General features: G+C 43.3%; 1 protein-coding gene and 1 long non-coding RNA gene across 3 annotated transcripts in view; one reads left to right on the plus strand and one right to left on the minus strand.

Annotated features, from left to right (window-relative positions):
• Positions 1-380: 380 nt before the first annotated feature.
• LOC118221396 (E3 ubiquitin-protein ligase rnf213-alpha-like) overlaps positions 381-17,272 on the plus strand; it is a 135,884-nt gene continuing 118,992 nt past the window's right edge. Inside the window, exons 1-4 of one of the 2 annotated variants that reach the window (XM_035406444.1) lie at positions 381-691; positions 1,459-1,592; positions 2,920-3,990; positions 4,205-4,380. In XM_035406444.1, the coding sequence (XP_035262335.1) occupies positions 1,512-1,592; positions 2,920-3,990; positions 4,205-4,380 (1,328 nt within the window). In that variant the 5' untranslated portion in view covers positions 381-691; positions 1,459-1,511. Of the gene's footprint in view, positions 692-858; positions 1,194-1,458; positions 1,593-2,916; positions 3,991-4,204; positions 4,381-17,272 lie in introns of those variants that run through there. The other variant, XM_035406442.1, reaches the window with a different exon arrangement.
• On the minus strand, positions 5,019-6,004 carry LOC118221398. Its single transcript, XR_004764101.1, has 2 exons — positions 5,483-6,004; positions 5,019-5,187 (listed from the first exon to the last, which is right to left on the minus strand). It is a non-coding gene; the product is annotated as an uncharacterized LOC118221398 (long non-coding RNA).

Here is a 17,272-nt window from a genome sequence, read left to right on the forward strand (position 1 = left end):
TCGACTAACTCAGTCCATTCATTTGATGGGAGCTTGCCGTTTGACTTGGCGCTGTACGTCGGAGTTGCGGTCGCATCGTCTTACGTTGCGCTTTCGCCCGCTCTATTATGGGAAAATGCCCGCACCATAACACAACCGCTCTGCGTTTGATCACGCAGGCTCACGGCGAGCGCAATGTGGTGATCGACCTGTAGTTGAACGGGACCGATTGAGAAATACAAAAACATTCTTATGGTAGCTACTGCAAAAGGCTCTTGGTTTGAGATGGGAATTTGAATTCGTTGTGTGATTAGGCTACATGAGATTGCATGTAAAGGAATGAATCCAAATACAAGTTATAGGGATGAATCAAAATACAAGTTATCTACATATTTTATCTGTTTGGCCAATTTAAAAGTCAACTTCATAGCCAGATCAGCGTGTCCGAAGATAGGCTACAGCAACGCCACATTCGGCTTGGCCTTTTCAAGCATTTACGACGCACAGATAGAATAACAATGACGCAGACAAACAGAAGAACGCAGAATTGTTGACGCGGAATTTATTATTGTGAAACGAAACTTAACTTCCGATGTAACTCACGAGCTCACGTCGCGCGCACCTCACTATGTGCAGAGACCGCGGCTATCACCGATTCAGCAACACAGTCAAACTAACTGAAGGAAAATAGACCCACGTTCACTGACGCAAGGTACGGCTCTTTATTGTGGCTTGTGGTGCTGATGGTTATTACGCTTACGACTGCTGAACCCATTCGGTCTTTCCAAACAACAATACAATTCTGAAGCGCTGGTAATTCGTAAAGCTTTATGAATTATGTATAGTAGGCCTATTTTGAAACTTAACCAACTGCCATAGCCGGCTATCGAGGTTTAAATGGTGGACGTCCTGTTAATGTAAGGGATTTGACTATGCACTCTCAAAAATTCAGTGATAACTTTTTACAAAACTTCTTATGCGCTCACTCGTCCCCAACGGAGAAAATATTTTGCTGAAGTCTGATCTGTTTACTTTTTCGTCCACGTAGATCATGTTGTGATGGAACACTTCAATGGGATTTGGGTGTATTTGGGGTAGACCTTGATGCATTGACTAATTTGACCCAATTTCGTTGACGGAAATCAATTTTTTTATGCATTTCATCTGGAAACTTCAATACTAAGACTTTCACTTCGACTGCGCTGGACGTTGATGTGCGTATTTGTTTTGTCTACAAACAGACGCCACTACTGTACGGTTCTTATTCTTGTTCAATAGTGTGCCCGGATATTTGTTCTTTATTTACCATTATTTAGCCATTGTTTTAGGTAACAGTTGCTATATGTTTCATTTGACCATCCCACTGATCACTGTTGCAGTCTCCAGGTGAAACGAAACTGAAAGTTGAAAGCGCAGTACCCTGTGACAGGGAGGAAGATAGTGTTGTGATTCGTACGTTTGTAAACTTCTTCGTCGCAGGCGAGTGGCTTCCAGCACCGTGATCGTGCACGGAAAGACAGAAGGGGAAGAAAATGGACCGCGAGGCTAATAATCAGGGTGATGCAACGCCAAAACGGCCGCAGGAGGAGCCTGGCGGTAACGTTAAAAAGAAGGTGGTATCCCATAACAACGTGCCAGAAACGGTTTCCTCTCGCGATTGATTAAAAATTACATTGCCAATGCATATAACAAAACAGGTGAAATACCGCCCCCCCCCCCCTCATTTCGTTTTGGCTCATACCGATGTGGATTTCATGATGTAATTAGGACATTGTATACTGATCTTTCAGGCTGGGTGTTTGTCATGGAATTTGCAGGTGCCAGATTCCTAACTTTCCCCATGTTTGCCATTTGTGTGAATTTCTTCGTTTTTAGTGCTTTTAGTGGTAGCCTACGGTGTTATTTGTATAGGCTTATGCATTTTAACAATAGCTTATTGCCAAACGCGATGGGAAACGAAGTGCCACAATGTATACAGATTCCGGAATGCGTGCGCTGGGATCAGGATTCTCATCAGTGTCCGTTGTTGCAATCAGAGGTTTGATGCCTAGCGCTCCTTCTCCATTACGGTATCATCAGTGACTACAGGCACTTATCGAAGACTAAAACATCGCACTATACAGCATATTGTACCAAAACAATCTTTAATGAAATAAATGTTATTTTACGATATAAACATGTTATGCTATGAAATAAAACTGTGTTTTATTTTAGTAATGTAATTTGAGCATGCTCTAGTTCTACTAACATTCCATTAGCACACGCTTTCTTTTCGTGATGGACTGAATTACACGATTAAATGCACCAGCCCATCAATGTATTTCGCTCATAGGCTGTAGCATCTGACAACTGGCTGTTTATTTATTTATTTATTTATTTAAATTTCAAGAACTTGTTACCTTTGCTGCAGTTGTGCATGCTATTTCAATCATTTCCCATTGACTGCTGCACATGAGATCTATGAATTAATTTATGAAATTAATGTTTAAAACAGTTTCAACAACTTTCTTGTGACTGCTCTGTGACTTCAGCCAATATTTTCTGTGACAAACACCCAGCATTACGGATCTGTAGTATTTTCCCCTTAAAATTAATCAGCTATGAAACGATCATTTCATAGCTGTACTTAAAAAAAATTCTTCTGGGGTGGCTTGCCCCCAGACCCCGCTAGACAGCTCTTGAGGTTTAAAGGCGCTTTGCACTAAAGGCCAAAATTTAGAAAAGCAATCATACAGAGTCTGGGTTACCGTTGAACTTGATGTTTGTGATTATGGTAAGACATTATTATAAAGCAATTTTATAAGCAAAGTTTCGAAGGCTGTTGCATTTGTTTCAACGGCAGGAGTTTGCGTCTACGCATTGTGCATCTCAGCTGATGATTGAGAACAAATTGTGGGGCTTTGACATGTAACTCTCACTTTTAAAACTTTCACCCAGCAGAGGAGACGGAGCAGGAAGGCGAATAAAGGAAAGCAGGAGAGAGAGAGACTTCTGCAGGACAGAGAGAGATGTCTTCAGGAGAGAGAGAGATGTCTTCGGGAGAAAGAACAGTCTCTTCAGGAGAAAGAGCGATTTCTTGAGGAGCGAGAGAGATGTCTGCTGCCCAGCGCTTTCCCAGAGGCCTCTGCATGCTCAGGAGCCTCTCTGGAGGGTCAGAGGCATGAGGAAGCACCAGGGAAGGCGGAGACACCTGGCCTCGTGGGATTGGCTGGTGCTGTGGAGGAGCGGCCTGACACGCCTCAGGATGCGGACCCTTCAGTTGTGCCTTTTCCACCACCTGGCCAAACTGCGCCACCGTCTGGCCAAACTGCGCCACCACCAGGCCAAACTATGCCACCACCAGGCCAAACCGCGCCACCACCAGGACAAACTGTGCCACCACCTGGCCAAAATGTGCCAGCCCCTGGCCAAACTGTGCCACCACCTGGCCAAACTACACTAACACCTGGGCAAACTACACCACCACCTGGCCAAACTACACTAACACCTGGCCAAACTACACTAACACCTGGGCAAACTACACGACCACCTGCCCAGCCTTCTCCACCCACCCCCTCCAAAAACCAAAGTGATCTTCCACATGACTCCACCACTGCTGACCTGCAGGAGAAACGACCGTCCTGCCAAAGCCGCTCTACTGGGAGAGAGTCGACCAATCAGAGCGCAGAAAGTCTAGCGAGCGCCAGCCCATCACCCAATCCTGGGGCAGAGGCGGAAAAGAGAGTGGAAACTGAGAGGCCCGCTTCCAACCCTTCCACAACCGAAGGCTCGGGAGGGGAATCAACCCCAGGACCTGGCAGGGCCGAGAGCGCAAAGCATGCTGGGATGTGTGCCAGTGACCAAAGCATCAAACACAGGAAGGACACGGCAAACTCCCAGCAGTCTGCGGCGGAGGAGGAGTGGAAGGAGGGCACCATGGGAAGGCAGACCGCCGAAGCTGCTCAGCAGCAGAGCCTGGAGTCGGCACAGGCTGGTCCTCCAGAGAGAGCGCGTGGAGTACAGGGAGAGCAGGTAGTGTTCTTACTGCCCTTAGTTTAAATAAGACTGAAAGAACTTGTGTCCTTTTTTTTTTGGTTGGACCGCAACGGCGGGGCCAGCCCACAAACGCGAATGTCTGTGACTGACTGCGTGATGAAGTTACACCATTGGACGGCCGGTCCAGCCATATACTAGGTTTTGACCTGGTCTGGTTGTATTTCACTTGGTTTTCTCCATTTTATTCCAGGAATCTGACACAAATCCAAGCACAGGGAATGCTGGGAAAAATCCCCAACGTGGCGGAGAGGTACCCGCAAGCTCCGCCCCCACTGGATCGCCTGTGGACACGCCCCCACCTGAGAACAAGGGGGCCACTTCAGATCAGTGTGATGATGAGGGCTTTCAAACAGTGTCCTCAAAGAGGAAGAACAAAAGGATGACACCTCAAATGTATGTCTGTCACTATGGTTTCCAGGTTCAACATCCATTATCATGATGAATACATTTTTAACAAGTGTAACTTCAGAAGCCCTTCATAGAGTATAGCAAGCCTATTTATGAGTATGGCATTACTACTTTATGAAGCATACACCTCCATTATATTGGCTTATGTCAGCATTTCCGAAAAGCAAGAAATTTACTGCTGTTGATGTGGCATGTTAAAAGTAGACCTAAATGTTCTTTTGGGGTTTTAATTAGGCGATATGCATTTTAATGACATTGATTTTCGCTTTTGTGAATGGGATTCGATCATTTTTTTAAAAGGATTTTTCACACAGCATACCAGAGTGCTGTGGCACACTGATTGTGTTCTGTTTGTGAAAAATAACACTTTGCCCACAAAAAATAATGTATTTGCTTTCATAAAGCAGAATATTCATTTGTTACTGGTTTATAAAATGTAATGGCATTCTTACAAAGGCCATCATAAAACAGGATATTCATTTATAACTGGTTTATAAAATGGCAATGGCATGGGTACAAAGGCCCCGTGTGTACTTTATGACGGCTGTATGAAGTGTGAGTGTTACCATGATGAATGATAGTGCTGTTGACCGTGCTCCTTTGAGTCTGCTGATTTTTATTGCTTTATTGTTGACTTCAAAAGCCCACAGAGTCTACAGCAGGAAACTTCAACAGATAGCGTCACTGTCTGCTTCCACGCCATCTTGTCCAAGGACTTCAATCTAGACCCACAGAATGATCTGGTTTTCATGGTGCCAGGACAGCCTTTAGGGAATTGGAATGATGTGGTAAAAATGGAAGCAAAGTAAGTAAAACGTTTTGATGAAGAACATGTTTAAGCTGCAGCAAATGTATTCAGATGTGTATTAACATTGCACTTATAGTTACAAAAAGACTACAAGTTTACTGCAAAAGACTACAAAATGACTGAAACCTACAATGAGTTCATCCTACCAACAAGTATTGTCCTACTAGCTAACGCCAGATATAGCCAATATTCTGGTTGTCATAGTTCTCCATTGTTATCCAAAAACTATTAAAACAAGTCAAAGAGACTTACGGTTGTTTTGGTCAGCATAATTCATCATTAAGATGAACCTGGTCTTTGTACTTTTTCCTGAAACAACGTTATGAAGTGACAGCTAACCCTTTTTCGATATCTGGAAAGTATCAAATGTATGCAAAAGCGTGGCACCGGCATACTGAAAACAGTTCCCATCGAAATGAACAGTTTACTCTGTTTTGAAGTAAATTTAGTAAAAACTATCCTGGCCACGTTTCATGATAATAGCTAGGTTTTCTGAAAATGAAAATGTGTCTTTCTGAGCTGTATTTAATGGGTTCACTTCACAATTGGAACAAATGGCTTCCTGTTTGAGTGCTAAATGAGGCAGAAGTATGTCTGACAGGATATTCTGAGAGTCGGAAATTACGCTGGGCATATGTTTTAAACCCTTCTTCCTGCCAGGCCTCTGGAGGACACATAAAAAGTTCATGTGTGGTCCACAATGCCCCCCTATTACAATGACCAACTTTATTTAGCAGACTTTAGCCAAAGCAGCTTACAGAAGATGCATTTAGCATGGCTAGATAAGATAAGATTTTACAGTTTGTAACTGTAGGAGCATAAAATGTTTTAAGCTTTTACATAACTGGGTGTAAAACTTTTGTCACTGAGGAAAGGCGTGTGCATAATGTCAAAAAAATGCCAGCATTATTTAAACACTTTTAATATGTGTTCATTATTTACACTTTTTGTGGTGCTTTTGTCTGAGGGCTCCATTTTTGTTAAAATGAGATGACATTGATTTGATTTGATTTGCTAAACAGATACCTTTATTCACAGTGCTTTACAGAGCTTACAGCCCATTTATACAGCTGGATATTTGACACATGCAATTCACGTTAAGTACTTGGCTTAAGGGTAAAATTGTTGTGCCCCACCTGAGATCTGAACCTGCAACTTCCAAAGCTACATTTCCAATATTCTATATTTTGTATTCGAAATGTGTCCCATCTGTGAATGTGAAATTGTGTCAATAATTCCAAAGGGAAATGATTAAGCATGTTAGGATATACTGATCCAGGACATCATATTTATCCAATTTGCTAATTCAACCCAGTATTAGTACCAAATACTAACTGTCCATTTTGTTCTGTGTTTTTGTAGGCATTTAGGAGAGCATGGTTACCTAGTGCAGGGACAAATAAGGATATCCAGAAAGATGGTAGATGTCCCCATACCCTATAAATACGCTGTGTACAAAGCAAGAGAGGCTGGACACAAACTTCAGTATGAGTATATTTACAAAATGGATGCAAAAGGAATTGTCAACAGGTGTTTACAAGTTATGAATCTTCAGACCCAGCAAGGTAAATTACTCTCCAGTCAGCTGGACTTTAGCTGTATTTCATTCAACATCATTAAGGTGTCACTTATTAATTACAAAAAAAATGTTTGTAACATGGGCAAATTGATATCAGCTATAATGTAAAAATGTGGGCAAAAAAAGTTATGGTTTGAATCACAATAAAATAAAAAATCCCATTAATTGCAACTAACAAAATGGGTGGAAGCTATTGGTTGCTGTTGATGACTGGATGAATATCATTTCACACTATTGGCTCAGATCATGAATCACTGACAGAATTAGTGGCGTGTTGCAGTATATTAATTTGGACACAATTCTCCATAGACTTACATGTGCATCTTGTTACTTCCTCCACCATCTTTGTCCTGGTTTGTCTTTGTTATGTTGCCTGTGTCTCCCAGGGGAGTGGCATCAGTATGATGACATCATATGGGCCAAACCAGCAAGCGGCATGATTACAAGCGTCATAAGCTTTCTTGGGATGAATGAGAAGAGAGATATCGCTAGGGGGCGCCACCTAGCTGGGAAGGTCATGCTGAAGATGATATTTGATCTGCTAAGAAGCTGGAGCGCAGTGAACGTGGAAAACTTTTTGATTCATCTTGGTCAGTTCTTTACAGTTAACTGCAGCTCCTACGTCTTTGAAGGAGATAGGCTAACAGTGTGGGAATCTCTTGGGTACAGCCTAGCTCAGGTGAGTTTCTTTGTTTCATTCAGTCAGTTAAAAAACAAGGATACATTTAGCCAGCACTTGTATCCACAGCAACTCAAATACAGTGCAGTTAGATTTTCACTGGAGCAGTCCAGGATAAGTGCCTTGCTCATGGGTTCAATGTCGGCGTCCTACCTTGGCCCTGAACCTGTTATGTGAGCGGCAGTGCAGCATACTGGGTAAGGAACTGGGATTGTAACTAAAAGGTCATAGGTTAAATTCCTGGGTCGGACACTGCCATTGTACCCTTGTGCAAGGTACTTAACCTGCATTGCTTCAGTATATATCCAGCTGTATAAATGGATGCTATGTAAAAAAAAAAAAAAAAGTGTAAGTCGCTCTGGATAAGAGTGTCTGCAATGTGCCTGTAATGTTATGAGCCCACTTCCCTGACCACTACAGACCAAGGTGAATTGAACATGTGTGTTGATTCTGTAGACCTAGATGCCGTCTAAATATATGGACAGCTAGTACCGTGGGACGCATACCAAAGCAGAAGTGCTGACACTGTTAATGCGGATCTGGATACAGTCAATATTTCAGCTGTATCTGTGTGATGTGTTTTTTCTCTTCTCAGTGATCAAAGGGAAAAGTGTTTAATCTATGTTGGTCCATGTTTGGCTCCTGGGTCATTAGTTGTATAGCACTGGTATTGGACATACAGTTACACATCAAGCATAGACATCAGGATTCTTACTCTGTGCCTCGTATGTTTTTGCTACCCAGGTGAAAGGGCTTTTGAGAGAATTCCTGCTGGAGAATGTCGTCCCGCAGAAAGAAGGAGGTGGAGAGAAGACACTCCTCGGAGACCCCCTGAAAGCAGGGCTGCTCATAACCATGCTAGTTTGGCATGAGTACCAGGAGCTGCACAACACTGAGGAGCTCTCCTACATGTGTGACCTACTGTGCCTACCGCAGATGCCCAGAAAAGAGTTCCACGTGTACTGGAGAGACCTCACCAGTGGATTCCAGGATCCGCTATGGTGCGTGCTGGCTACTGCGTTCTACTAAACTGTGCAGCACAGTATGTAATCACACACATGTAACTGCAATAACGGCATGATTAAATGTGTAATCGCTCATGTGCAACTATGATAGTCGTGCAACTAAGCATGCAATTGCACACGTTAACTCTGAAAACTGCATGACTAAGCATGTAATTACATTCTTGTGATTGATAACAGATCAACTAAGCATATAATCGCACACGTTTAACTCAGGTAACTGCATGGTTAAGTGTGTAATTGCACGTGCACTCACATAACTGCGTGACTGAGCATGTAATTGCACACGTGTGACTCTGCTAAGTGCGTGACTACACATTTAATTGCATGTTACTCCCATGGTGGTGCAGTGGTTAGCACTCGTGCCTCTCAAGTAAATTCCGAGTTTGAGTCCCGGCTGGCCCGGATCCTCTCTGCTTGAAGAGTGCTCCCCATGTTCACGGGTGCTCTGACTTCCTCCCACACTGAAACACACGTATGTCAGGTTAGGTCTGCTCCTGCCCTTGGTCTCACCTGGAGTTGGTCCCCAGGCAGCCGCTGCCCTTAAGTAACTTAAGAGGGAAAATTACCTCATGGGTTCAGTAACATATCTTATTTTACAACCACATGACTAATCGCACATGCATAACTCTGTTAATTGCGTATGAAATTCTGCATGCACAAAATGAGCCTTTGGACTCTTTTACTGCTCCGAAGTTTTAATTATTTTTTTTAACATTTTTTGTGTGAAACTTTCATTTTTCTCTAAACATTTTTTTAAGGCCACTTATTTTAAATAATGAATCTTTTTTCCAGGATGTTGCTTGTGTAAATGAACTGAAATGAGTTTGAGTTTTTTCTGATATGTTCTGCCTGCTTTTCCCCAGTGGGTTAGAGGTGCAGAAGAGTCTAGAGCATTTCTGTTACCTGGCACTGAAAGAGAAAGTGGAGAAGTGGATCCTGGTGCTCCCACTCCTGCATCTGCTGAGGGGCGACTGCAAACCCTTTGAGCCTCTTTCTCCTTCCCTAACTCCCTCCATGGGGTTCAATGCCTGGGCAGGCCTGAGGGAGATCAGTCTGCCTGACTTGCAGTCAAACTCACAGTATACAAGGTATGAGTATAAGATGCAGTTTCTTTGTGTTCCTGTCAGTTTCATCTACCAGGGAACTGTGCGTCTGGTGCATTAGACTGAAAGAGTTCGCATTTTCAAAAATTCATAATCAAATAAGCATTCACAGAGTACACAGATTTGCTCTACACAACAAATGAGGTCACAAGCTGTGTATCACAGTCTGTGATTTATGTGTGTGCGTGTATGTATGTGTGCATGTGTGTGTTTGTGTAGGGCTCTCATGAAAGTGATGGCAGAACACACACACCTTGTGGAGGTGGACAGGCTCCTGTCCTGCTCGTGGTTGTATCTGCTGGGGGTGGAGGCCGTGAAGGAGTTCTGTTCTTCTGTTCCTGTGGACCTCCATGATGTCCTTCAGTGGCTGTGTTTTCGGTTGGGGGCCGAATTCTCTCGCAAACATGAGGTGTGTGTCCTGCCCTTTCCCCACTCCTGAAAAGCCACCTAACACTCTGGCCCACTGCTCCCCACAGCCCCCTGTCTCTGGGTCTTCTGTTCTCATGTCTGCTGTTGTCCTACGCCCCCCCCCCCCCCCCCCCCCGCCCCCCCATAGTCCTGCACTCTGTATACACTGCTTGCTATTCATAATTTTTTTTTATGATTCTCCCGAGAGTAGAGCAGTTCTGCTAGCAACCAGCAGAGCTACAGGGTCAATTGCAGTGTGCCAAAGTTTTTAGTACATAGCTATGTATTAACATGGGTTTCCAAAGAACTGTACTAATGCAGGATTTGCTGAATATTAAGTTTAGGAAAGTCATGATTGCAGCGTGTAGTTGGGAATTCCATATCAGCTGATCCCCAGCAAGTCTCCTGCTGATCCCGAAGTTCACTGTTGGTCATTTAGTGTATATTAATATGTTGTGTATGAATGGTTATGTTACAGGCAGTGCAGGAGCTGCTGGTGTATCTCAGTCAGTCAATAAAGGAACAGAAATTCAGGTAAGAAAGATCAGATTCAGCCTGACTGTCCTATTCTTATGAATTTTCAGTAGCACCAGCAACATACTTCCTACATATGAAGTAATAAATACACTGAGCCTTCTCTCTCGCCCATGTGTTTCTCACACATTCTTTAGAGGGCGGTACTGAAACTGCACAGGAAGTGGTGCCACTTTTGGCGAGAGCACGCCACTTCTGCTGTGTCATTCATCTTTGTTTCTGATCTTTTCCAGGTGTTATGATGCAGGCTATGGGAAAAATTGCTTGACTGTGTCACTAAAACTTCTGGAGAGGATTTTCCAAGCTGCCATCGAGCAACGCTTCCACAAGCTCCCCACAGCATGTGCGACGCTTGTCTCTGCTGTAGCAGACTTCACTGCCAGCGTTCATGAGAATGTATGATATTTTTGGGCATTCCTGTAACCCCGACTCACATTTAACTTACATTTAGGCAGCTAGCAGGAGCTTATCCAGCGCACTTTGCACACCTAACAACTCAACTAACACCACATGGCTAACATCTTATCCGACGACAATTCCCTTAGTTAACAATCCATTTTGTTTTGTGAATTCCCCATGCTCAGTGCGCTGTCCATATTAAAAATCATGTCACGTTTGTAGTTGATGATACAATTTATAACTAAATATCAATGACCTCATACACAGCCATACTGGGATTAGTACACAAATGCCTAATACAATGAAATGCTGTGCAGACATGAACGACAAAAAGTATCACAAGTTTCTTGTTTGGAGGAGTGAAGACTAGTCAATGCAATGGCACAGGTGAAATATGTAAGGCACTGACAGTAATATACCATGTGTTTTACCTACCTATTACCTACCTTTAGATCTTCTGAAGTCCTGAAGCCATGTGCTGTAAATGCTGCTGTTCTTAGCTGTGTCTGACTGAAAAATGTGGTTTTCTGCAACTGTTTCAGCACTCTGACCAGAATGAGGCTCAGCTGAACTGCAGTACCAGTGAAGAGTTAGAACAGATGCTTAAAATGATGAGGGACTGGATGAGGAAGACCTTTCACAACAAGCTGCTCCGCACGGTTGCTCAGTCTAGCACTTTCTTCTCCAGATATGAAACAGAGGTAAGGTCCTATCGCAAGCATTCTGTGATCTTCAGTGAACTGATGTACATGTAGATTTGCAAGAAATGTGTTGATAGGTTTTATTAAGGTTTCATTTGCTACATTTTAGAATTTTCCTGTCACACACTAATTTGTCTTGACCTGTGACCTTTAGGGTTAATTAAACAGTGTGTGTTTCAGGCTTGGAACAACATCCTCTCACTTACCTTAGGAGGAGAACAGTTCACAGAGCTTTGGAGGACTACTCTTCTAAATGATTTTGAAGGCAAACTGAAGAAGGTATTTTAAATGATTACACTCTCTCACACATGTAGGTATATTACATCTACATTAAACCTACACACTGTATCTATATGTATATATACACAAACAGATTAACCTTGGTTAGTGTGAATTTACGAGGGCTCCTCCTCTCACTGTGCTAATTCTGGGCCCACAGGAGTGTAGCATGGACCAGATTGAAATCTACTGCAACCAGATGGAGGAAGTGAACAGAAAGTTCCCAACTTTAAGTGCATGTTTGGAGAAATGCGCCCTGGAGAGTGTCACCTCTGTCTGCCAGGTGTGTGTCTGTGTGTGTGTATGTTTACATGTGTGTTTGAGAGTGTGTGTATGTCTGAGTGTGTGCATGTGTGTATGAGAGTGTGTGTCTGAGTGTGTGTGTGTATGTTTACATGTGTGTTTGAGAGTGTGTATGTTTGAGTGTGTGCATGTGTGTTTGAGAGTGTGTATATGTTTGAGTGTGTAGATGTGTATTTGAGAGTGTGTATCTGAATGTGTGTGAGTGTATGTTTGAGATCCTCCCTCTGTTTGTGAGTACAGGGCAGGGAGGAGCGCTCCCTCTTTGAACGGCTGAGGCGTCATGACCTCAGGAAGTTTGGGAAACTGGTGTCCATGCTAGTCCTGAAGGCCTGGCCCCTTGACACCAGCGAGGGCTACCTGGAGGGGGAGGAGGCAGTCCTGGAACATCTCCTCACCTGGTCTATCGCTAAGGACGTCTTCCAGCTGCAAGGTGCCTTTGAGCTGTGGGTGGAGCCAGAGACCAGGCCTAGGGGTTGCTAAGACATGGCAGACAGTGTAGTCTGGACAGGAGTTAGGTCTGGCGCTTAAGGCTCATAAACACAGTGATGCATGCAGGTTCATTCCCAGGCAGGCCACAAGAAACAATCAAATTCCTTCAAAGCAATTTCACTTCATTTTCCTTCACAGTCCAAGTCTGAACTGACAATATCCGCCAGTCAGTATCTACTCAGGTCTTTGTCTCTCAACTGAGATCATCCTCAGCCAGAATGGTCCAGGTCTTTTGCCATCCCCATATCAGTTCTTTTCCTTCGTTTCAGGCACAGATGGAAAGCTCACCGAAGATGCCAGGGAACGAATGGCTGTTGCCACGTCCACGTGTAGCAAAGTCTCAAATAAATTCCTCACAGGAAACATCAAGATGAGGAGTCTCAACCGGATCCTCAAGAACAAAGACGCCTTTCTGGAGCTTCTGAAAATAGGTACTCTAGTGGTTTAAAAAAAATCAATTTATCTAGTCTAATGTTTGCTCTGTCCACAAATGTACCTGAGTCATATTTCATTACAGTAATGAAAGGAATTGTACAGGCTACTGAGGGGCTCATCCTGTTAAGATCCTGTGTATTGGGTGTAGACTGGGCCAATGCCAAATGTGGCGGCAGCTCCCCCTTTGGTCGTTCAGGAGTCTGCAGTCTGTCCTCCTCTGACTCAGTGACTGTGCAGCTCAGCTGGTGGACTGCAGTCATACAACGTGGTGGTTTGCAGAACTGGGGACCACAACTATGACTCAGCACTCCAAATTTGGAGATAAGATAAAGCTGCGTTAAAATAAATTATTATTAATGATTGATGCTTGTAATGTGACTTGGAGAAAACAGTAATATAAATCCTATATATCCACGGTGATATAAAGGAGGCTTTATGTTGTGACTGAAGGACATACAATTCTGCAAATGCAAGAAGATTGTCTTGTCTCTCCGTTAGTAAGAAATACTGTGAATGTGTATTTAAATGTGACGTACTTCTGTGCAGATGGTCTGTCTATGAATGAGAGGTGCAGAAACTCTGCAGCTATGAAGAGCCTTATGAAATTCAGGGAGGATGAAGTGAAGCGCATCAATGATGAGAGGGCGCTGCTGCGTAACCTGCTGGAAGTGTGCCAGGCACTACAAGAGTACATTACGGGTATGTCAGCGTGTGTGTTTGTGTGTGTAAGCATGCGTCTGTTCCTGTGTGTGTGTGTATGTGTTAGCATGCGTCTGTTCCTGTGTGTGTTTGTGTATGTGTTAGCATGCGTCTGTTCCCGTGTGTATTTCTGTATGTGTTAGCATGCGTCTGTTCCTGTGTGTTTGTGTATGTGTTAGCATGCGTCTGTTCCTGTGTGTGTTTGTGTATGTGTTAGCATGCGTCTGTTCCTGTGTGTGTTTGTGTATGTGTTAGCATGCGTCTGTTCCTGTGTGTGTTTGTGTATGTGTTAGCATGTGTCCGTTCCTGTGTGTGCGTGTGCATGTGTGTAAATATTATAGCATTAATTGGAAAGTTTTTATGTTTTATTTAGCAGCATGTTGTGGTGAGGTTTAATGCTGAGTTTCAGCTCAATGTTATGTGGATTTTAGTCGATGTGGAGGACCTGGAGAGCAAACTCAGATTGATAGTGGAGGAGAAGACACTGGACGAGTTCATGGAGGTCTATCAACCTGACAATATATCATCTGAGAAAGTGGGTGTGGTCACATGCTTTGAGCTGTCGCCAGGCGTTCGAGAGATGGCGGAGGCCCTGCACGTGTTCAGGGACAGCTTCATCTTCAACATGTGCTGGAAGAACCAGGCGAAAGCGCTGTCACGCAGTGATGACATCACGGGTGAGATGGGAGCAGCACCTGTGATACGGGCCTCCCTCCATGAGATTCACAAGGAGGTTTTTCAGCCCTGTTACTGTAGATACAGAGAAATCTACAACAACTTGAGAAGCGGTGGGCTCACCTTACAGGAAGTGGACGACATCTTTGAGGACTACACGGGCAAGTATGATGAGCTGACTGATGACCTGCAGATCATGTGCAAGATTGACTCGGTAATGGATAAACACTTGATCCATAAGCGGGTGCAACAAATCGAAGAGTACCACGAGCTCCACCTGGCACTGCAGTCTGTTAAAGTCATCATGGAGGCCAAACAGATACTCTGCCCTCAAGGAGACTTTCACATCCTGGACACTCTACTTGGTGCTGTGAGTGATCATGATTTTTCAATATTTTAGTTAAACAACCCAAAATCTTGAATTCGCTTATAGTGCTTTTATGATGAAAGAGGATTTTGATTGGTTTGTGTTTGTCTCAGATTTTTTTTTGTTGATGTTTTAAACATTGCTTTTAAACATGTCTGAGGTACAAATGCATCAAGAATAGAGGCTGATTTGAGCTCTGTTATGGTAAAATGTCTTTAGCACTAGTGCTCATGTCCCTTCAGCAAATTTTAGTGGCATTTCATGTTTTTTTTTCCCATAGAACCTATGACTCATTTTCTCTTACTGGTTACATTTTAACATGAATGATAAGGCATTACTGAACTCCGTTTTTTTACCTGTTCAGCTCATTGATCAGTCAGTATTTCTGAGGCCCTTCTTACAATGATGAACAGTTCAACAGCATAGGTTAACAATGGAAGGACTTCATATATTCTCATTTGTTTTGTGTCCATCATTATTATTACCTTTATATACAAAGTGTATTCTGTACCCAGACTGACGCAGAGTTCAAGAGAAAGACTCTGGATCATATTGACAGTGACCTGATTAAAGTGAAGAAGGAGGTGGCCATGACTGAGAAGCAGAGACTGTGTCTCCAGGAGCTCTACCTGAGGAAGAACTTCATCTTGTGGTTGAAAGAGGCTCTGCAAGGTGAGAGAGAAGCAGAGAGTGTCACAGTTCCTCATGTCGGCCACTAGAGGCTGCCTGTTAGCCTTATTAGATTATAGAAGTAGTTCTTGTGTGCAATGTGTATTTAAGTTCCCTGTTTCGCATGTCTTTGCTTGGTCTTTCTGTGAACTTACCCAGTGTCCAGCTAGCCATATCTCTAGTCTCCCGTGTGTTTGTCTAGTGTTTATTTTTGTTTCTCTTGTTTATTAACTTCTCCTGTGTTACCTCCTGGATATTTTTTTGTATTTTTTTCCAGTGTAAAGTAAAGTCCCTCTTGATGCTTGTGACAGAAAGAGAGAGAGATGCATAAGTAATGTTACTCTTGACTATACATAAATATATTAACACCATAAATACTTTTGGGCAATATTAACCATATTAATACAAACAGTATACCACTATTGATATAAACTGTATTATATTTCCTGTTTGTTCATCTGTAATGTTCTATACGGACATACAAATATTTGAAAATGGTAACAAGGCCATTCAGCTAAGCTAGCCCATTTACACACAAACTGGAGAGTATCCAGCACTGCGTCAATCCTGGACTTGAACACCTTAAGGGTCTCTGCCTCAACTGCATGATTTGACAGAGTGTTGCACACATTAATAAATTCTGTGCAGACACTTTCTGTTACCTTTCGCCAATTTTCAGCTATGGACCCCTGCTCTGTTGGAAGAAGTGATCCTGAAAAATCTTTAGTAGTTCGTTACCTTCTTTTTGCCAAGCTGAAGAGATTAAGTATCTTATTCTACATTTAGACCAGGGGTGGCCAACCCAGGTCCTGGAGAGCCGCAGGGTCTGCTGGCTTTTATTTTTACTTGGCAATTAATTGATCAATTAAAGCAGTTGATTACACAGTTAACTCACCACACCTGGTTTCTTCAGTCTAAGTGGTTGTTGTATTTAAGGTGAAAACAAAAACCAGCAGACCCTGCGGCTCCCCAGGACCAGGGTTCGCCACCCCTGATTTAGACAGTATATATTTGGCCATATTTGGATAAGATCCAATTATGAAAATTTATTACGAAATTTATGCCTGCAACTCGTTCCAAAACGTGTTGCAGGGGCAATTCAGGACGAATAATGATGTGAGAAGTTGAAATGCGACTGGTGATGCGAAACAGGTGAGGCAATCGTGTTATAGTATATAAGGAGCCTCCAAGAAAGGCCTAGTCCTTCAAGAGCAACGGTGGGTCGAGGCTCACCAATTTGCCAACAGATGCGTCAGCGAATAATCCAGCACTTTCAGAACAACTTTCCCAAAGTCAAATCGGTAGGAATTTGGGTATTTCACCCTCTACAGTGCACAATGTAATTAAAAGATTCAAGGAATCCAGTCAAATCTCCGTGCGTAAAGGGCAAGACCAAAAACCACATCTGAAGGCCCCGAATCTCCGATCCCTCAGACGTCTTAAAAGTCGTCATGCGTCTGTAATGGATATCATGACATGGGCTTGGGAATGCTTCGGTAAACCTTTGTCAGTCAACACCATTCACCGCTACATCTACAGATGCAAGTTAAGGCTTTATCATGCAAAGCAGAAACCATACATCAACACTCAACACCCTGGGCTCGGTCTCATCTGAGATGGACAGTTGCACAGTGGAAGCGTGTTTTGTGGTCCGACGAGTCAACATTTCAAATAGTTTTTGGACAAAACAGCTGTCAT

Source organism: Anguilla anguilla, chromosome 2 (assembly GCF_013347855.1).
Source record: "Anguilla anguilla isolate fAngAng1 chromosome 2, fAngAng1.pri, whole genome shotgun sequence".
NCBI lineage: Eukaryota > Metazoa > Chordata > Actinopteri > Anguilliformes > Anguillidae > Anguilla > Anguilla anguilla.